General features: G+C 52.3%; 7 protein-coding genes across 7 annotated transcripts; 4 read left to right on the top strand and 3 right to left on the bottom strand.

Moving 5' to 3' along the window:
* Positions 1 to 1,191: 1,191 nt before the first annotated feature.
* On the bottom strand, positions 1,192 to 3,080 carry DACRYDRAFT_94640 (glycoside hydrolase family 1 protein; the record flags this gene model as incomplete). The annotated part of the gene is made up of 7 exons (XM_040777235.1): positions 1,192 to 1,608; positions 1,660 to 1,979; positions 2,029 to 2,165; positions 2,222 to 2,347; positions 2,484 to 2,617; positions 2,671 to 2,978; positions 3,029 to 3,080. 7 exons carry the CDS (start codon positions 3,078 to 3,080, stop codon positions 1,255 to 1,257), a joined length of 1,431 nt encoding a protein of 476 aa, XP_040629149.1. The 3' UTR covers positions 1,192 to 1,254.
* Positions 3,081 to 4,070: 990 nt separating this feature from the next.
* DACRYDRAFT_41634 (uncharacterized protein) lies at positions 4,071 to 4,536 on the top strand (the record flags this gene model as incomplete). The annotated part of the gene is made up of 3 exons (XM_040774504.1): positions 4,071 to 4,152; positions 4,207 to 4,352; positions 4,417 to 4,536. Coding segments are annotated over 3 exons (348 nt in total), but the record flags the coding sequence as incomplete, so codon positions are not given.
* A 3,885-nt stretch (positions 4,537 to 8,421) lies between these two features.
* Positions 8,422 to 11,011, top strand: DACRYDRAFT_21956 (uncharacterized protein). Its single transcript, XM_040772622.1, has 5 exons — positions 8,422 to 8,635; positions 8,693 to 8,747; positions 8,793 to 8,924; positions 8,972 to 9,370; positions 9,424 to 11,011. The coding sequence occupies exons 1-5, from the start codon at positions 8,608 to 8,610 to the stop codon at positions 10,271 to 10,273; spliced, it is 1,464 nt and encodes a 487-aa protein (XP_040629147.1). The 5' UTR covers positions 8,422 to 8,607; the 3' UTR covers positions 10,274 to 11,011.
* Positions 11,012 to 11,807: 796 nt separating this feature from the next.
* Positions 11,808 to 13,423, top strand: DACRYDRAFT_66308 (MFS general substrate transporter; the record flags this gene model as incomplete). The annotated part of the gene is made up of 5 exons (XM_040775810.1): positions 11,808 to 12,059; positions 12,108 to 12,516; positions 12,563 to 12,954; positions 13,001 to 13,093; positions 13,144 to 13,423. Coding segments are annotated over exons 1-5 (1,209 nt in total), but the record flags the coding sequence as incomplete, so codon positions are not given.
* Positions 13,424 to 13,641: 218 nt separating this feature from the next.
* On the bottom strand, positions 13,642 to 14,473 carry DACRYDRAFT_51940 (general substrate transporter; the record flags this gene model as incomplete). Its single annotated transcript, XM_040775071.1, has 4 exons — positions 13,642 to 13,776; positions 13,888 to 14,010; positions 14,065 to 14,327; positions 14,374 to 14,473. 4 exons carry the CDS (start codon positions 14,471 to 14,473, stop codon positions 13,642 to 13,644), a joined length of 621 nt encoding a protein of 206 aa, XP_040629145.1.
* A 912-nt stretch (positions 14,474 to 15,385) lies between these two features.
* Positions 15,386 to 16,881, top strand: DACRYDRAFT_78992 (uncharacterized protein; the record flags this gene model as incomplete). The annotated part of the gene is made up of 5 exons (XM_040776368.1): positions 15,386 to 15,542; positions 15,594 to 15,686; positions 15,736 to 15,856; positions 15,906 to 16,621; positions 16,673 to 16,881. The coding sequence occupies exons 1-5, from the start codon at positions 15,479 to 15,481 to the stop codon at positions 16,879 to 16,881; spliced, it is 1,203 nt and encodes a 400-aa protein (XP_040629144.1). The 5' UTR covers positions 15,386 to 15,478.
* Positions 16,882 to 16,928: 47 nt separating this feature from the next.
* Positions 16,929 to 17,933, bottom strand: DACRYDRAFT_115982 (HCNGP-domain-containing protein; the record flags this gene model as incomplete). Its single annotated transcript, XM_040770107.1, has 4 exons — positions 17,789 to 17,933; positions 17,505 to 17,743; positions 17,253 to 17,454; positions 16,929 to 17,200 (listed from the first exon to the last, which is right to left on the bottom strand). Exons 1-4 carry the CDS (start codon positions 17,895 to 17,897, stop codon positions 16,929 to 16,931), a joined length of 822 nt encoding a protein of 273 aa, XP_040629143.1. The 5' UTR covers positions 17,898 to 17,933.
* Positions 17,934 to 19,647: the final 1,714 nt, after the last annotated feature.

Here is a 19,647-nt window from a genome sequence, read left to right as displayed (position 1 = left end):
CTGCTGAGTCAGCTCTAGGACCTGTGCTTGAAGAATAGAAATGGGATCAGGGAATTCTTCTGCTTGTTCCATAATGGTGGATATGGAATAAGGCAGGTGTTGGGTGTGTGTGGTAAGAGTAAAGGCAGGTAAGAGTAGAGGTGGAGTGGTGAAGCAGAGGTTGTCACTTGGAGACTTGGTCTTCTGTTAGGGCAACACAGGCTGACTAAGTCTGCTCACCTAAGAGTGCCAAGAGTCTAAGCAGGCAACAAGGAAGTGGAGTAGACCTGATGACTAAGACCTATCTACAGTATAGGTACCTGTGGATGATCCTAAGAGACCAAGTCTGAAGAGACAGTCCCAGGCAGAGTAGGCCTTATATTTATACCTCTGTGGTGGAACCTGGTAGAACATCTTGCTTACTCAGCCTAGTCAGGTGATCAGGTCATATGACCAAGGATGAGGTCATATGAGGTCATGCACAGCCATGCACAGCAGGTCACCTGACCATCCAATCCTTCCAGCAGGTTCCAGCACATGCCAAGGTATACCAGCTACTTCCATGTCATAAAGGCTTAGTCATGTCTCTTGACCAAGCAATGAGCTGGTGCCCTGACATCGGAGCAAGCAGGCAGGAGCAAGCAGGATGTTGGAGTCTAGCAAGAATTTTAGCTCATTTAGGGCAAGCTTAGAGAATGAGTGGGTCTGTGGGACCCTCATTGTCTCAGACTTGAATGGAGTATGTAGGGATGGTGACACAGAAATTACTAGACCCAGTGGCATGGGAGGAAGAAGGGCAAAACAGTACATGGTTGATGACACAGAGTGATGTGTTTCTAGGGACTGCTCAGGATCTGGCAGGCTGCCAAGAAAAGGCAGGACATGCAGGAACATTTGATAGAAGCAGGTAGACACAGGTAGACACCATTAGGAGCCAAAACAACCAGGAACATACCTGTAGAAGTCAGGACAAGCCCATACAATGTGGTATGATTCCAGGTGACCCAGTAAAAGGACCCTATAGGCAGGATGTACCGGGAGTATACAGGATTGCTCAGGATATGCCAGGACCTTTCGCCTCCGCTACTGTTGCTTCGTCATTTTGTCCAGGATAGTATGTCATACGCAGGGGATGAATTGTGCTCTCAGGGTTCACTACGAATTTCTTTCCTGACTCACGTGACACAAAATGGATGAGCAGGGCTACAAGGGATATACATATTTCGCCTTTCCGTCTCCTACCTTACACCGACGCACACGCATACCTATGTTACGCTACGCACTTGCGCTAGCAACATGTTCCCCAAACCACTTGGCAATCAGCCGCGCTGAGTCCTTGGGCGTCCTCTCCTGCGTCTCATAGTTGACATACGTAACACCAAACCTCGTGACATAGCCATCACCCCACTCAAAGTTATCCAACAGACTCCAGCCGAAGTACGAGCGGATATCGCATCCGTCCTCAGTTGCTGCCGCCAGGAGGGCGTCGAGGTTGCCCTGGTAGTAGTTCACACGGTCGGTGTCGTGGATCGCTTCGGAGAGGGGCTTGCTGCCCTCGTCCTTGACCGCAAACCCGTTCTCAGTGACATAGATCGGCTTCTTGTAGGTCTTCCAGAGATAGTTAAGTAGCTGCACCAGGTGAGTGAGTCGTCAGATCACGGACGCAGAGAAAACACTCACAGCGCGGAATCCAGGTGCATAGGCCTGCAACCACGAGCAATGTGCCTGCACACCGAGTTGCGTCCCATCCGGGCGAGTGAACGTGCTGTCCGTAAGCCCATGATGTTCCAACGTCCCGCCAGCCTTGCATAGTTTGGTGGTGTACGTGTTCATACCGTAGAAATCGGAGGAACCGTGCACGAGGGCCCACTCTTCTTCTGTAAAGGTTGGCAGGCGGGACCCGAGCATCTTCTTCATTGACTCGGGGTAGAAGCCTCGATAGATTGGGTCGGCGAACCAACCTATAGCAGTATCCAGCGCGTCCTGGGCGGCTTTGACGTCTGTTCGATTGTGAGGATGAGTTATATGGAGGGCGAGACATGAACGCACTCTCTGGAGAATCATCATACGGCATGCACCAGTCACCGTTGAGGGTGATCCCAATCTCGCCACCTTGGGCAGGCTTGTACTTGTCGCGGTAGATCTTGACCGCTTGCGCATGGGCGAGGATCTCATGATGGGCCACACTAATGGTATCATTAGTACTAGTGCTTGCAGAAACGTATGAGGAGCAGAGACGTACATCCAAGGCTCGGTAGCACTGTCTCCTCCCTCGGGGGACTTGTTCCGGTCTGAGCACCGGCCTGGGGCGTGGATACCCACGCAGTAGCCGAGGACAGCAACACACCAGGGCTCGTTGATCGTCAACCTAGCACAGGAATCAGCATATACTCATGATAGCCAGCGGCAAGAGTGGAGGTGGAGGCTGTAGTTGAGGTAGGACCAGAGTATCGCAGCAGTGGGACACTACCGAGGTGTGGTAGAAACCGGAGGCAGGAACGTACCAGTGCTTGACCCTATCGCCAAAAGCCTTGAAACAGACTTCGGCATAGTTCACAAAGTCATCTATGATGCGCCTGTCCAGCCAGCCCCCATACCGGTCGTGAAGTTCCTGGGGTAAGTCCCAGTGGTATATAGTCTAATGTATGCCTTAGTCAAGTCGTGCTAGGTAAGAGATGGGAGAGAACGCACGACAAAAGGTGTGATCCCAGCCTCTAGCAGACCATCGATGAAGTCCGAATAGTGCTTGATCCCCGCTTCGTTCACTGGATCCCCCCTTCCTCCCTTCGGGATGATCCTGCTCCAGCTGAGGGAGAACCTGTAGCTCTTCGCGCCGTACTGCTTGAGCAGGGCGATGTCGTCCTTCCACTTGGAGTAGGACTCGGTTGCGTGAGACCCATCGAGCCCATCAAGGGTCTTCCCGGGCTTCGAGGCGAAGGTGTCCCAGATGGAGGGGAGGCGGCCGTCTGCCGCTGGGGAGCCTTCGATCTGGTAGCTTGCTGTGGTTGGGTCAGCTGGGAAGGGAGTGAAAAGGAGAAGAAAGACGCACCGGTCGCATACCCCCAGAGGAAGGGGCTTGGCAGCTTGGACTGGACGGACATTGTGGAGCGCAAGCAAAGGGAGGTTGGCTACAAGGAGGGTGGTGGTGGAGAACGATGAGGGAAGGAAAGAAGGCGTGAGGCTGGCGATTGGGGGGGGGATAAGCAGAGCAGTTCAGTCAACAAACAGCACTAGTCTCGCTGGCTGCAGTTGCCTTGTTCGTTGATAGGCGGTAAAATGTATCGCGAGAGGGGTTCAAGCGGCAGACCAAAGCTTGTTAAATACTGTCCTCTTGGGCTCGTATGACGTTCTCTCATCCTCCTCAGCATCCGAGCGGCTCGGCTTCGGGCCCCAGACCCGACTCTTCCAGATTGGCCAGCATGCTGACATGCTGAGGGGGTACATTCACTCTCCCTGCACAGAGGCGGGGGAATTCCAATAGGGCACGGTGGGGGCGGGGTGCAAAGAAGGATGTGGAGGAACCTCGGGGATGTGCGGCAATTTGGGTTGATTGCGCGCTCGTGTTTGGTCTTATTTCCGAGGATTATCCGATTCATCTCACCGAGCCTGAGGAGAAACTCACGCTTAATACGCTTTCCTGTCGTTCGCGAGCAGCCATGCTGGCATCGCGGATCTGGGGGATGAGATAGATTGTGAGCTGGACGGTGTTTCCCCGGATTGTAAGAACATCAGCGGGCGTGACAATGCGGCGTTCGCATCTTCGGGAAGAATTCGATGGGTCAACATCAATACTTGGCATTCATTTTGGTGGGAAGAGACCGCTTTGTCTGGGCAGGTATTCATCGGCCACTGAATCAATAAGCTCACAATAGGCTGTCTAAGAGTCGACATGGACGAATAAGATTGGTTGTTACCTCGCTTTCAAAAGGAGAACCATCGGAAGCAGATATATATGTCTTGCTTCCGGAGCCCTCGGCTCCGGCGGCTCCGGGCCCGGAGAAACCGGGTCAGGGTCGACAACAAACTTCGAGGATTTGTATTTACATTATCAGTTTGTCGCAAATCCTGCTTAAAGACTACTCAAAACAAAGATGTTCCCTACACGACCCGTACTGAGCAAGGCATCTCGCCTCCCGCTTATATCCAAACACGCGAATAAAGATTTCTACAAAGGTGGGAGTCCTCAAAGCGTCTGCTCTTCTTGCCCCACTTGACATCGGACGACAGGAAACCGTGTCTCCGCTCTTCCTGGTGGACCACGAACTGGAGCGCCGGGCCGACACGTTGTGAGAGGAAAGGGGAAGTACAGACTCGACGATACCAAAGTGCGGGTATTTATTGCCCCTCCGCAAGAGGTTTTACGGACGACGGCAGTGCGTTCCATTCCATTCTTGCAATTTACATGCGCTCACGTACGCCTTCTTCCATTCCGAACAGCTAAAGCCCTACGTCTCTACCGCAGTCCGCCTCTCCAACTCGGAGAAACGTACAATCCTGGGCCGGTTCACACCACGAGGATTCGACGGGCAGCATTATCTTGACATGTACAAGGCACTCAACCCTGCAGCTGCCGGGGAGGGGGCGATTGCGCTTGCTGGAGCGAGTGGAGGGCTATATGAGGAGCCGGAGGTCAAGCAGGAGAAGTGAGTGGTGAGCGGAGCTCCGGCATGATAGGGAAATGGTTCGACGAGATCGGGAGGAGTGAACGGATCAATCACTGGTGGTGGTTCGTTTAGGAGCAGATTGTAGTTCCACTTCTGTAGTGGGTGGGCCGCTAGGGGCGGAGGGATGCAAAACGCTCAATGTATTGTACAGCATACGCAGTTGAAAGGGTTTTCCCACTCGATCCCTGTATGATACACCCCCCTACGAAATAGATATACAATACATTGTTATTGTCCAGACATATCTTCTCGACATGTAAAACCCGGTGGTCGTAATCATCAACATCATCCTGACAGCAGCACCATAGGCTCGCGAAGCAGTCACCTGCGCGTTCGGAGGGTGTTATCTGCCGCAAGCAGTTGGGTAACATTCCATACGTGTTATGAGGTCGTCATTCGAATGAGACAAAATGGAAGACTGACTGTGCGGCATTTGGGTCTACCAGAATCCTACGTTTGAAAATATCGCTGATGATCAACGCGTCCAAAATGTTTCCCAGCCTACGACTCAACAGCGTCATAGTCGTGACGATCGCAATCAGGTAATTGCCAACTTCACTCTACGCGCTGATGATGAGCGTTTGCATGAGGAAGCCGGCTCCGACACCGGCGAGGAAGAGGAGGACGTATTCAACCCAGCGAGGGTGTGTGCCGTCCATGAGCGTTAGGAGACCTATACCGGCCAAGCTGATCGCTCCCCCTAACCAGAGGTAGCCACGGACTTGTCCAGTAAGCGATCACCCAGCCGCAGGCGCTGGATACAAACAACACGGGCACTAACCCCACGAGATGGCAAACAGGTCAAGGAGCGCTTGCGAACGCATTCGAATGCGGAGATCACTGCGTGAGATGCAGTCGAGGCCTTGCGTGTGCCGTAGAGGGAAGGAGCACAATCGAGGGCATGCATCAGCAAGAGTGACGGGGATCGAACGGCAGGAAGTCGAGGCCCTGCCACTGGTGACGCAAACAACTCGCGTGCTACCGGGGAAGAAGTGGTCTCAGAAGAGGATAGAAGAGGCATCAACAAGACGGTGGAGAGGAGGTTGCTAGAACGAGGAAGGGGAGGGAAAAGGGCGCACAAACGAGGGATTGCATCGACTAATGACCCCACGGAACCTGTAGTCGAAGTCCATCCGTGTCTGATGCAAACCTCCCGTATGTTGCCTGGTCCGCAGAGAGCAAAATAGAGAGTTGTTCGAGAGAACGTATCGCCCAGTTGTCCGACACAGGCAACACATTAGCTGGGGTCTAAGTCTAAGATCGCCTAATAGTGCTGGCCCGTGTCGCAAAGTGGAAGATAGAGGAGAGCACCGCAAGCGAACTCATCCATGCGATTGAGAAAGATGAAACAACATTGCCATGAGTTGCTCAGATGTTTGGATATGAGTAGGTCGGTCGACCCCTGTAGGAGGGGATGCAAGATGCTGCGGGATGCGAGCAAGACGAGCGGTTTTATACGCCTGGTGGGTGCACGGGCCATCCGTTCCAACGCACGGGACGCGATCAGAGGAGCGGAGGAATCCGTCAAGTCGGTATCGAATGATCTGATAGAGAGAAGGGGGCCCACGTGTATGGGCTGTTGGATCGTGCAGGGGTAGCTTGGCCTTGTGTGTCTTGTGCATCTTGAGAATGGGAGTAAGGCTGCTGGATAGAGACGATCGAAACGACGGAATGCAAACTAGCATCGATCAGGCTCCGTCATGCATCTCTCTTGTGAGACGCAGATGAGTCATAGCAGGAATCAAGTTTACCATATCCGATCAAACACCAGCGGCTAAAGATGCCGAGGTCGATCATTCAACGCAGAGATCCCAAACAGGCAGAGATGATGCTCGTGTGAACACTCCTGACACTCCCGACTTGTTTAAATATTCTCACCCTTTCAGTAACCCCGTGTCCATCTGTAGTGATATCAGTGCGGTACACTGGGCTCATGCGAATTGCCTGGGGATGAGTGGCGGTGTTCTCGGTCCGAGCCTCCGAGAGGAGGTATTTCCTCCGATGCCCCGTTTTCGGAAACAAAATACCTGCTATGCCCCTCCGGATGCATTTTCCCCGAATGCCTCTTCTCCCAGGGATCACGGCGTTAGGATAGCTTAGAAGCTGTGCTGAAAACCCCCAAAGGGGAAACTGGTCGCTTAGGGGTCCCGGCCTCTGCTTCACAAGAGTTAATCCTTAATCCACTTAGAAAATTACAAAAGAAAGCAAATTAAAGAAAAAAATCAGTAGATATAAATAATGAGACATACAGACACACTTCTTTTGATTTTCCATAAAGTGCATTCTCCGATAAATGAGCATGTTTATAAATCGGACCCCTGATCTACCTTTCACACTTCATATTTTTAGGCCGGCTTCTCCTAGGCTTATCGACCGGCTTTCTCAGCTCCTAACACCGTGATCCCTGGAAGAAGAGGGCATTGGGGTAAAATGCGTCCAGAGGGGCATAACAGGTATTTTGTTTCCGAAAACGGGGCATCGGAGGAAATACCTCCCGAGAAGGGGATCATCACGTGATTGTGCTTGCCAGCATGGAGTCCGCTCATTTCGAAAACGAGCAAACACCTTTGAATTCAAGTTCAAGAAGTATGAGGGACATAAACAGGATGAAACGTCTCTAGCCTTCGAGGAGTGCGACAGACCCGGACCGTGGGGGAACTAGATCGGTCATGGGCAGTATGAGGGTTGATTCTGTGCAAATGATTCCACCTGGCAGAACAACAAGCCTGAAGGTGCACAGGGGAGGGCATGGATCAGTTAAGATGTACACAAAGGTCTTGCAGAGAGGGGCGCTTTTCGAGGTTGATTTAACAGGAGAAAACCAGGAGAGAGGAGGAGCGGCGGGATGCATCACCGGATTGGATACTGTAGTACCTACGACAGGCAGACGAACCCGTCCATTCGCTGATGATGCAAACCGCACCTCCTCTGCCTGGGAAGAGGGGGCGAAGCTGGGAGAGCGGAGCGAGAAAGACGTACCACTATCGCCCCCCCCCCCTCCTCCCAAACGACATCAGGCCGAAAGCCCAGTCACTGACGGCGCAAACCACTTGTTGCCCAGCCAGTGCAGGAGGGAGAGAGCGCACGGACACGCGAAGAACGCACCGGTCACACATTGTTACTAAAAAAAGGGCATCAGCCCTTTGGTTTCAGCGGGACCGATGCGAACAGGGCGCGTCTCTGTTAAAAAAAGGGGTAGACATGTCGAGGATATCACCCGTTGTTTGAATAACCCTCACCGCGATCGCGAAGGTGCGCAGAGGCTGTATACCAGGTACACGAAGCTTGTATTGTGTGCTGCCGATGAGAGAGAGTATGAGAATGGCGTTGTATCCAAAAGGGGGAGAAAGTAAGCTGTTAGAGGGTTATGTACCTTGTCCGAAACAATAAGACCAGCGATAAGGAAAGTAGGCGGAAGCAAAGCATGCGTCGAATGATCCCTTAGAAGGAAGGGGCGGTGCGCGGGGGTGCCTGAATGTGGGGCTGGTAGTTACATGAGGGTGATTGATGGTTGCTAGTGTGGGCTTGGTGTCTTAGAGGTAGAAGTAGGTATATTGACGATCCAAAGGGAGGTGCAAGAAGTAGGAGGAGTAGATGAAGTTACTCGTGGGGAGACTGGAATGTCATGAGGTGTTAGATGAGACAATACCGATGCGGACGGAAGCAGAAGATTGTCCGACATGTTCGGATGTATGGGGTGTGGTGTGTCTCTGAGGGAGAAACGAGGGCGCGATTTGATTTGGCGCTTTTCTCCCTTCTCTCTCTTCCCTCTGTCACCCCATTCCAGTGATCAGCGCGTTGTTTATTATCTTCTCACCTCTAAGCTTCATTACTCCACCCCTCTTCTTTCACTCGCGCACCTCGCTATTCGCTTCCCACGCTCGTTACTACTCTCCCCCTCCCCCTCGACGTCTAGCAAGCCACCCTCATCACCGTCACCGTCACCCCCCTGCAGTGAACGACCATGTCCACTCCAACTCCAACAACAGACAGTTCGTCCTCTACTTCATCATCCTCCCTCTCCTCTTCCTCATCTTCATCCTCAACAGCTCCAACACCAACACCAACCGACTCGTCCACACCCACACCCACCACTTCCTCAGAGTACGCACTTCTCATCCCGTGGAGAACAGGCATTGACTGACACAGCACACCCACTTCTTCCGATACTCCTACCAGCACACCCACCTCGAGTACACCCACCTCGACGACTGAGACGACTACGAGTACGACCAGTACTACATCGACTACATCCACGTCGTCGAGTTCGACAACCCCAACGTACGTCCACCTTCCCCCCCTCTTGCTTGCTTACGAACGACGCGCAGGAGCAGCACCACAAGCACTACCAGCAGCACTACAAGCTCAACAGGAATAACCAGCGACACCAGTTCTACCCCAACCACTTCTGCCTCCTCTGCTTCGCAACCCGGCTCCGTCCTCGACCTACCCAACAGCGCGACCAATACACCTTCTGCTACCCCGGGTCCCACCGTGCCCCCGGGCGGTACTACGTACATAACCCAGACGACAAGTAATGGACACGTGATCACCCTCACTCAAGTGCTCAGTCCGACGGATGGGAGTGCGAGCGGCAGTGTCTCGTTCTTTTCGAACAAGGGTGCGGTAGCGGGCGTGTTTGTCGTTCTTGGCATCGCGGTGGCAGCCTTTATTCTGTTCATGTTCGTCTATTGCCGAAAGAGGAGCAGGGCAAGGGCGTTCGATCGGTGAGTTTTGCTCTCCCAAGATATATGCGTATATGCGTACTCACACAACCCAGGGAAGTTGCAGCGGCGGCGCACGCAGCAGCCGCATCAGCAAGGAGAAAAAGGTTCGACGACGTCGACGAGGACAAGCCCCGCACCGCGCATTACATGACTCCGTCTATGCGCGCCCAACAGACTGCGAACACGTCTGGCACGGGCTCCGACGTGCGGGCGAGCCAAGCTCCGGGGATCGCGGGCTTTGGCACTGGACAGTCATTCGCTGGTACTGCTGCTGCTGCCGGAGCGGCTGGCGCTGTCGCTGGTGCAGCCGGTGCAGCTGTAGGTACTGGCGAGGAGGCGCACCAACAACCTTTGGTGGACATGGAAGATACCGCCCAACAACAACAGTACGACTACTCGGCCTACGCAGCCCAGCAGGCGCAGTACGCACCCCAGTACTATACCGACGCCAGCGGGCAGGTGTACGACCAGAATGGCCAGATGTATGCGTACCCTTCGCAAGCACACGATTTCCAAACACAGCAGCACGCAGCCCAGCAAGGCCAGTACGAGATGTCGGACATGCACGGAGATCCACACATGCCTTCGTACTACAACTACGACTCTCAGCCTATCGCTCCTCAAGGGCAAGCGCAAGCATACGGGAACTATGGGTACGACCCCGCCCGTCTAGCGCCGGATAGTTCCTGGGGCTGGGGCGCCCAGCCCCAGGTTGTTGGGCAGGGAGAGGTGACCGGAGTCGCGGGGCCACAGTATGCGCAGTATGGTCATGCGGGGGAACATCAGTCCCAAGTGGGACATGTCGCAGAGGGGTATACAGAGGGAGCTGGAGGAAGGAAGGACGTGGAGAGTGTGGTTGAGGATTGGGGGGGACGGGGCGGACTGAGGGTCGCTAACGCCTGATCGTCGCCTCTCTTGACCAAAATGTCCAATCGCGACTTGGAATTTGAATTGGATCTTTCGACCTCCTCACATTAATCTACTTTCGCCCTCGATTTCGACCGCTACTGCGACTGCCAAACGCGTTCCCCTCGACAACCCCCCCTCCCCCGCTCAAGTCAACAAGGGACGCCTTAAGTTGAAGTTGCGAGTCGATCTCAGTTTCCCATCTTGGACGGTTTGCCTTGCGGCAAACTGGAGCTTTGAGATCGAGCTGAAGACAAATCAGATCTTGCCTGCCTAACCGGAACCCTCTCTCTTGTCAATCTCGCATATTATCTCAAGGCGCTTGGCCCATCAAGTTTTCCCTCTTGTCTTTTCGACTGGATGTTATTTCGTCTACCGCCTTCCCTAACTCGGCATGCCGTTCACGTGAAAGCAATCGAAGATCTTTCCGTCCGCTCGTTTTAGTCCACGTCCTACCCCTCGATCCAATCCAATCCAATGCCATCCTCTGTTCCTCTGTTTCTCCTTTCCTCCTATCATCTGTTTCTTCCTCTCATCTGTTCGTTCATCTGTTCATCGCGCTCGTCGTGTGCTGTCGCTCGTTACAACTTCCCTTCGTTTCTTTCTCCCTCTCCTTATACTTGTTCTCTCTGTTCGTAACCTACTGTACCGGAAGCCTTATGTCCCATTTCCCCTGCCCCTGCCCCTGCCCCTGTCCCACTCCTGCGTGAAGTGCAGCCAGGCGGACCCTCGAAGTTGTTTTCTCGGACTTGTAGCTGTTGTCTGGGAGGCATGTTCCGAGCTTGAACTTTACGTACTTAGTCAGGTCATTCGGGGTATGTTAGCTTGGAACGGAGTGTATAGCAAAAGTATCGACCGTGTTGGATTCAGCGTTTCCGTGTGCTGTCGCGATAGTTGTTGGCAACACTTTGGTGGAGAAAGACTGAGTAAGGGGGAGACAGGTGGGAGTATTTTCCGCGGTTGGTCATGCACTTTTCCGAAGTGAACATCAATGGGACTCGGACTGAGTGGGCAACCACGTTCAGAGGTGTGCGCTGAAATAAATCGCACGACTTGAACCTTCTGGTTGAGGGGGATGTACCCTACACCTCACCAATTTAAAAAATACGCAACAAGCATCATTTCTACGCAGGATAGCACAATTGCACGATTGTTGGACTTTCGATCAGCCTCAGCCCAGAACGAAAAGAAATACGCATCAAAAGGAGTCCCATCAGCTGAAAATACCGACCAGAAAATGAGGTCTCCGACCCTGATGAAGGCATGAACGCTGCTGACGTCCATGAGAAGAGCATGCGTGGGTCGCCTTTGGGCGAGTTTGAAATGCTGGCTTTGTTTTTAATTTGTGCACTCTTGTATAGTCCAGTTTGGGGACCTATTCTACTCTGACTGAACGTTGTTGCTCCCTATTAGTACTTGTCAGCATCGGCATCTGCAGGTCGTAGACGATGCCTATCGAGCTCCGGCGTCTGTTTCTTGGACGGCACACACCCGGTCAAGCGTTTCCCGAATCGGAGGTTTCTACCTTTCCTGCTGAAGAAACGCCGCAACCATCAGCGGTAGAGGTGTCTAGAGCGAGCGGGAAGGAGGACATCGTCCTGCAGGCTGTTCGGGCAACTTCGCCCTCGCAGGAGCAAGATGTTAGGAGTGTTACCGTGCCGGGGAATGGCAACGCAGAAACCTGGGAAGGAGAACAGACAAGGACGGAAAATGGAGAGAGGGAGAGTCAGAGAGATACCATCCCCGTCATGACACATTGGGAGCTGCAGTTGACGTTCTTCTCGTACGTGAACTTACCCTCTACGTTATGACCTGACTCGAATATTTGTAGACTGTCCATGACTGGATTTCTCTCCGCCCTGGATAGCTCCATCATCGTTACTGCAATGCCCACCATCGCTTCTGAATTTAACTCCCTCTCCCAGCAACAATCGATCGCCCTGGCCTATCTCCTCACTTCCACCGTCTTCCAGCCTCTCTTCGGACGTGCGACAAACCTTTTCGGCTCGCGCAGCGTGCTCTTCACCAGTGTCTTCATCTTCGAGCTCGGAAGTCTGCTTTGCGCTGTAGCACAGAACTTTGTCTGGCTGTGTTGTGCACGTGCGATCGCGGGTATTGGCAGCGTAGGACTCAACGTCACCATCATGGTCGCCGTTAGTCAGATTGTGCCCATCAAAGAGCGCGGGAGGTATATGGGGATCATCTATGCCCGTCTGGTCGTCTCGACTGTCTTTGGTCCGGTGTGTCTATCCATCCATCACCGTGATGCACGCTGAGGTTTTCCAGCTCATTGGGGGCGGACTCGTCCAATGGAACTGGCGTTGGTGCTTCTACATCAACTTGATCCTGGCCGTCCCTGCAGTGGGCATCCTCCTCGCCTACGCACGCAAGCTGCCGCACAACACCAAGCCAAATGTTACCTGGCGGGACGTAGACATTGGGGGCATCGCCCTTGTAGCAGCATTCACCGTCGCCCTGGCCCTGGGGTTCAATTGGGGCGGAGTGGTGTATGAATGGAACAGCCCGCTAATCATCTCCCTCGTCGTCGTTGGCTTCGTGTTGGTGCCTACTTTTGTGTTTTGGGAAATTAAGGTAGCACCATTCCCGCTTATTCCAATGCACATGTTCAAGTACAGGAATGTCACAGCCGGCGTAGTGAACAACTTCTTCTCCAGCGTGTACGTCATTTGGTTGAAAGTATCCAGGGGTACTGATAATACGTAGGTCACTCCAGGGTATCTTCATCTACCTACCGTCGTACTATCAGATCGTCCGCCACGATGCACAGATCATTTCAGGGCTCGATATCCTTCCCTAGTAAAGAATCATGTCATGCTTCGTCTCAGGCTTCTGATTGTCCTGTTTAGCGCAATGCCCGTGTTGTTTGTATCCACCGCCTGCGGCTGGGTGATCTCCAAAACTGGACACGTACCTGGCTACCTCTGGCTGGGCGGAGCGATCAACCTGGCCGGCATAGGTCTCTTAACGCTCATGAACGGCACACACCCTCGCTGGGTTGAATATGTCCTCCTCTTCCTCGCCGGTGTCGGAGCCGGTTTCCTCATGCAGACAATCACCATCAGCGCGCAGAGCGAAGTTGGCAAGGACCTGATTGCTACCGTTACGACTATGACGCTGTGGAGTCGCAGGCTGGGAAACATATGGAGCGCGGCGATGCAGGGGAGTATCATCAGCAACATCTTCAAAAGCAGGATTCTGGCAGATCCGAACGCAGCACCAGTCGGTCTTCCACCTTATCTCATTCGTATGTCGGGTTGATAACATTTGTAGTACGTCGCCCAACTGCTTGCAGCAGACAACATCCCCTCCCTCCCTCCGGATGTGCAGATGATCGCATCACTCGCCTACGGCGCCGCTTTCAGGATGATGAAAACAATCGTGGATACAGCAAAGAAGACTTGAAGAGCAATGGGAAATCGCCAGGCTGCTTCATTGTTCACGAATGACATCCCGCAGTCCACCCAGTACGCTACAGAGACCTGGATGAAGTTTCAGATGTGGCACCTTCGCTCCAAGGTCAAGCTTACGCCGCCCTGAAAGGGAGGTGTTGGGTGAACGAATCAAAGTTAATAGTAAAGGTCACGCACAACATTGGTAGAAAGCTCTGTAGTAATGAGTTTCCCCCGTGATTTTGCTTTGCTGAGTTCGGCATGCCACACCGGGATAGATGACGTGATAATCCCATTTCCGGTACCAGTAATCATTCGACCCACCTAGGAACAGATTCAGCGAGCTCAAAGTGCAACGAAATTATATCCAGGACCAACCAGGAGCTGAGCCAGGGAATATGAAGAGCATTGTATGATTGTGCCGGCAGCCAGGATGATGGCCCCGACAATGATAGTCCTCTTACGGCCTAGTGGTTCTCCGATTACCATTGTAAGCAAAGAACCCGCCCAACAGCCTATATTATAGATTCCCACAGTGAACCGGTGAAGCTGCGCGTTTCCATGTCCACTCGTTGTGTCAATCGACGGGAAGCGTTGCGTGAACTGCGGTCCTGTGATCACACCTCCCATCACACCTTGTTCTTCGCATAATGAGTTCCGAGTATAGGATCAGTTAAACAATCATACCATATCCGAAAAGGATAAATGCAACAGAACATGTGAAGTCAATCAGTCTGGAGAGCGTATAGCCCTTCAGATGTGGATTACCAGTCAGGAAGGTGGACATGGTGAAGTGGTTGTCCGAAGGGGGGGAAGGCGGCAGGTGTGGAACGAACGTCCGGCCATTCTAGCTAGCCTCCCCCACATTCACTTCTTGTGATATTTGAGCTAGAGACACGTTCCATTCGGTCCAAGGTGTTACTCCACACAAGAGAAGACTTCTACGCGGGATTAAGAAGACGCAAAGAAGAACCCATTCTGGGAGTTGACTTTGATCAAACCCCCGAAGGTTTGGAGAAAGCCTTGTACTGGACGTCCGTGTACAAGGCAGAGATCGCCAACAAAGAATGACGGTGAACGTGATTCCATCGGCGCGTGGAAAAGAGCCATCTCGTGATAATCGCCCGAAGAGCCGGTTCAGTTTCAAGCTTCTGCAGCCCGACGATCCGAAATCTACAGAAGACAATGAGTTGAGCCTCGGTACAATGCGCGTCGTATCGTGCCGGTCTTGTCGAATTAAGGCGCGGGAATATTGGCATGCATTCAAACCATACTTGCTAGTATGGGTAACCTCCACGCAATCAACAGAAGAGAACAGGATACTCACCAGGTCGGGCCGACTCCCTGCCAACGAGAAATTCTAACGGCAAGGCCATGTTTCTCCGGTTTGCCGATCAAATCTCGAAGGTCGAGATGCTTAAGAATGGAAGCTCCTCCGTCACTTTATCATGAATGCCCACAGCGATTGATGCTTCAGTCTGCTCCGTGATTATAGATCGATCCCCTGGAAGAGGGCAATTTGGGAAAATGCCTCCGATAACAGGAATTTCGCCTCCGAAGATGAAGAGCTCTCGTAAAAAGCGGTCACGTGATATGCAAAGTCACCGTGTCAAACACTTGGGAAATCTTCACATTACGGGTTCACACAACGATGGACACTCGCAGTGTAACTGATATGGAGGACGAAGTCGCTTATCTGAAAGCTGCTCTTCAGCGAGCAGAGAAGAAGCTTGCTGCTGCAAAAGCTGAGCTGGAGAATGCAAGTTTCATACCAACAACGTCCGATCTGCCGATGCCGCTTGAGGACTACAAGCGGTATGGGCGGCAGATGATCTCGGAGAACTTTGGACTTCCTGGTGCGTTTTCTGCTTGTTTAACTTGAGTGTATGCGCTTACATCCACGCAAGGTCAGTTGAGATTGCGCTCTGCGCGAGTACTTGTCGTCGGTGCTGGAGGATTGGGTTGTCCTGCGCTCCAGTATCTCGCCGCTGCGGGGATTGGTACGCGAGTTACTACACAAAAGGAGATTAAAGATTTGATATCAAATAGGCATGATTGGCGTCGTTGATCCTGATCAAGTCGATATTTCGAACCTGCAGCGGCAGGTATTACATACCACAGCCAGGGAGGGTTGGCCCAAGGCGCTATCGGCCAAGGCGGCGATGGAGGCGTACGTCTAGTCTCTCCAATGCTCACTTCCCTACCGACGGTCATCCCAGTATCAACCCCGCCATCCAAGTAATCCCTCACATCATATTCCTCAACTCGAGCAACGCGCTCCCTCTGTTCGCCTCGTACGACCTCATCCTAGACTGCACCGACAACCCCCAAACGCGCTACCTCATCTCAGACGCCTGTGTCGCTCTTGGTAAACCGCTCATATCCGGTGCTGCGATCCGCTACGATGGTCAACTGTGTGTGTACAATCTTCCTCTCCGACTTGCAGATTCGGAGGACGAGAGAGGACCGTGCTATAGGTGCCTGTGGCCTGTTCCACCGAAGCAGGAGGAAGTTGGCACATGCGAGGAAGTCGGCGTATTGGGCACCGTTACGGGAGTGATTGGGGTGCTCCAAGCACAGGCAGCCATCCAGCTATTGGCTGGTCTAGGACCATATGCGCCAGAAGAGAAAGCGGTGCCCACCCTCCTCACATACTCGGCGTTGGGAAATCCGATGTTCAGGAGCCTGAAGCTCAGACCGAGGAGAAAAGACTGTCTTGCCTGTGGCAGAGAAGGAGGGGCGCGAGAGCTGGTAGAAGAGGGAGATTATGTCGCTTTCTGTGGTGGGGCGAGGGAGGATCTGGAGGAGACCGGGAGGAGGACAGGAGAGACGAGGGTTGAGGTGCAAGAGCTACAGAGGAGGCGGGAGGGAGCGGTCATTCTGGATGTCAGGTCGAAGGAGGAGTTCTCGATCTGCCATCTACCAGAGGCTAGCAGTGCGTGTTTGATTGGCCTGGTATACGAGCCTAAACTGACCCGAATGACAGACGTCCCCTTGAAGACATTGCTTCGAGATCCACTCGCATACATACCACCCGGACGGGATATGTACGTCCTCTGCAAGCTTGGTAACGACTCTCAAGTCGCTGCCCATGCTCTACGAACGGCCCTGGGTAATAGTGCACAGGTGAAAGATGTAGTCGGAGGCTTGCGCGCTTGGTCCAAGGAGATTGACATCACTTTCCCCATGTATTAGTAGAGCAGTATGTAGAACACAACGTAGCAGAAATCAAGCCATCATGGTCATCTCCCTCCGTTCTCTCTGTTGTCCCTTTCTCTCGATGGTCCGCCCATATCCCACCGACTCCATTTCTCATCTCTCTCCCTGTCCCTGCTATAGGAAGGGTACGGCTCGTGCCTCTCCCTGGGTTCCCTCTCCCTGTCGCGGTCACGCTCTCGATGTTCTCGATGCCGTGGTTTCTCCCCAGATTTAGATGACGCGAATTTAATCTCGCTCCGTTTGCCGCGTGCTTGCGAAGCTTCAATTGCTTCGGACCGTCTTTTCTGCTCTTCCGCTGTATGACCCTCAGTGGTTATCCAGACCACACTATGTGCAATGCAACATACCTAAGGCCTCTGCTCTCCATTCAGGCCTGAAATCAAGCGGGTCCCACACGTCCTTCGGAAAGTTTGATCCCTTCTCGTCGACATCCACAAAGTTGACGAGTTTCTCGTAAATATGAGGATTCCGAAACGCCTTGTTCGACATAAGAGTGTCATTGAAGTGTTTTCCGGTGCGTTTGAGCGCATGAAATCTGGCGAGCTTGGCCTGTTTGATGCTGGTCAGCGCACGAGCAAGATCCGAGTGCACACGCGTACAACGAGAGCTGGATCAGGTTCTCCCTCCGGCCTAGGAGGGATAGCCCAGTCATCGACACTGTCTATCCGTGCTGGACGTAGAAGTACGCGTAGACAAGCTTCTTCATCATGTGGTTCGAGTACGACGCGAGTGCGAGATGCACCGGATTCTTCGCGCAACGGCGAGGCGGACACAGGCGGCGGGGATAACCTCGAAGATGGACTGTCCATATTTGACTTGGATGGACCCGGTTCAGAAGCTGTCTCGTGTCAGTGCAAGACATGCGGCACAATGACTGACATACCTGGCCTCTGCTCCGTCTCACTCTGATCATGCATTCCAGCAGTAACCTGTGCGCAACAAACCAGGGTGGGGATGGCCATGTGCTTCTTATTCCGATCAAGGAAAGACATGGCTCACATCTGTTGTGGGACCGCTCCGCCCATGGGAAACCGATCGCGTGTGGGATCGAGTCGCGTTCGCTTGAGGAGACGTCGACGCAGCATCGTCGTCGCTATAATGTACCAGCCCCATCTTAGCAACTTGTTAAATATCAATAAATACCACCATTAACGCGGACTTACATTATTGATTGTTATGAGGAAGGGTTAGTGATTCGATAGATAATTCACAACAACCCGCGAATGACCTCGTCGCTGTCGTGATGAGAAGTCACGCGTTGTGGCTGTGCATAGAGACTCAATACTATGGAAAGCCAATTAATAAATAGTAACTAGGGGAGCCCGTCTCGCTTCGCTCATCGTTCTGAGTGCAAGGGTCTTTTATTTGCTACATAGTTCCCATATCCCATCATGATATGTCCCGTCTCCCATCTCCCATGTCCTGTGTCCTGTTTCTGTGAGTGCTTTATATAGTAAAAGTCCAGGGTAGAATACATATTTGGTTACGGTTGTAAGTCTTTTGTTAAGTCTATGTAGCTCTGTAGTCAATATACCTCATGCGTGCTATACCTTGCATGCATGTATTTAATATATTATATGTTGAATATTTGGGGATATGGGTTAGAGGTAGGGTTTAAAAAGGGCCAGGGTTAAGTAACCCTCAGCCTCGTTGGGACCTGCACTGCCGCAGTGGAAGCAGATTTAGTTCCACTTCCAATTTTGGACTTAGGGTCCGGATTTACTTCCTTACTCGCTTTTTGCGTGTGGCTTTGCCCCCAGCTTCTTGCCATTTGCTTCACTATATAGGATAGTAATAGTAATGGCTGCAATTACAATTAGTCTTACTATTGGAAGTTTTGGAAGAGTTAAGGGTTTCCTCCATTTTGTTAATACTGGTAATGACACGGGTATGAATCACCATACTATTTGCACCTTGTCATGCCTTGACCTTTGTAATGTTCATTGTATTATCTGTGGGAGGTGACAGGCTGGGAAGGGTAATGATCAACATCATGTGCTTTGCATCAATATGAATTTTTGGTTGATCTAAGTCAACTCCTGGTGGGCATGTGATTTCCCATGAATTCTCCTGCAGTAGAATATTCATGGGAAATCACATGCCCACCAGGAATGGGGTGGTGTATCTTTGAGAGCCTGAACTACTAATATGTTCGGATTTCTGAGATATGTGCCCTCATACTCAAAAGGCCTGATGCTTTCAATGAGTTCAACATCAAAAGTGTTGGCCCCTTTTCTGGAGGTTCTTGATTGGGCAAAAGGGAATGCACTTTGATGGCAGTATCTTGCCAAACTCCGCCTGGTTCCCAACAAGCCCTGGTGTGTCCATGTCCCCATCACATTCTGATGAAGATGTTTGAGCAGGCATCAGTGAGTAGTCACTTAGATCAGGGAAGGGTAGGGGAGACATGCCTGCCAACCTGTGTTCAGTTCAATGCAAGGGCATCAGAACCCAACACACCTGTCAACAGTCATATATAAAGTTCTCTGCCATCCCTCATACCCCCAATAATTAACTTCTATGTTATTTCCATTCAATTTCAGCTTCTGGTCTATGTTCACAAATACAGTAGCCAAAATAGCGGCTAATGAGGCTAGTGTCAGGGCACCAGCTCATTGCTTGGTCAAGAGACATGACTAAGCCTTTATGATATGGAAGTAGCTGGTATACCTTGGCATGTGCTGGAACCTGCTGGAAGGATTGGATGGTCAGGTGACCTGCTGTGCATGGCTGTGCATGACC

This window comes from Dacryopinax primogenitus, assembly GCF_000292625.1.
Source record: "Dacryopinax primogenitus strain DJM-731 SS1 chromosome Unknown DACRYscaffold_8, whole genome shotgun sequence".
Lineage (NCBI taxonomy): Eukaryota > Fungi > Basidiomycota > Dacrymycetes > Dacrymycetales > Dacrymycetaceae > Dacryopinax > Dacryopinax primogenitus.
This window is presented reverse-complemented; position numbering and strand designations above follow the sequence as displayed.

Coding starts and splice junctions, on each gene's coding strand:
- DACRYDRAFT_21956 (XM_040772622.1), top strand. CDS start 8,608: ATGTCCACTCCAACTCCAACAACAGACA. Junction 8,636..8,692: donor TCCAACTCCAACAACAGACA/GTTCGTCCTCTA, acceptor CATCCTCAACAG/CTCCAACACCAACACCAACC. Junction 9,371..9,423: donor AGGGCAAGGGCGTTCGATCG/GTGAGTTTTGCT, acceptor CACACAACCCAG/GGAAGTTGCAGCGGCGGCGC.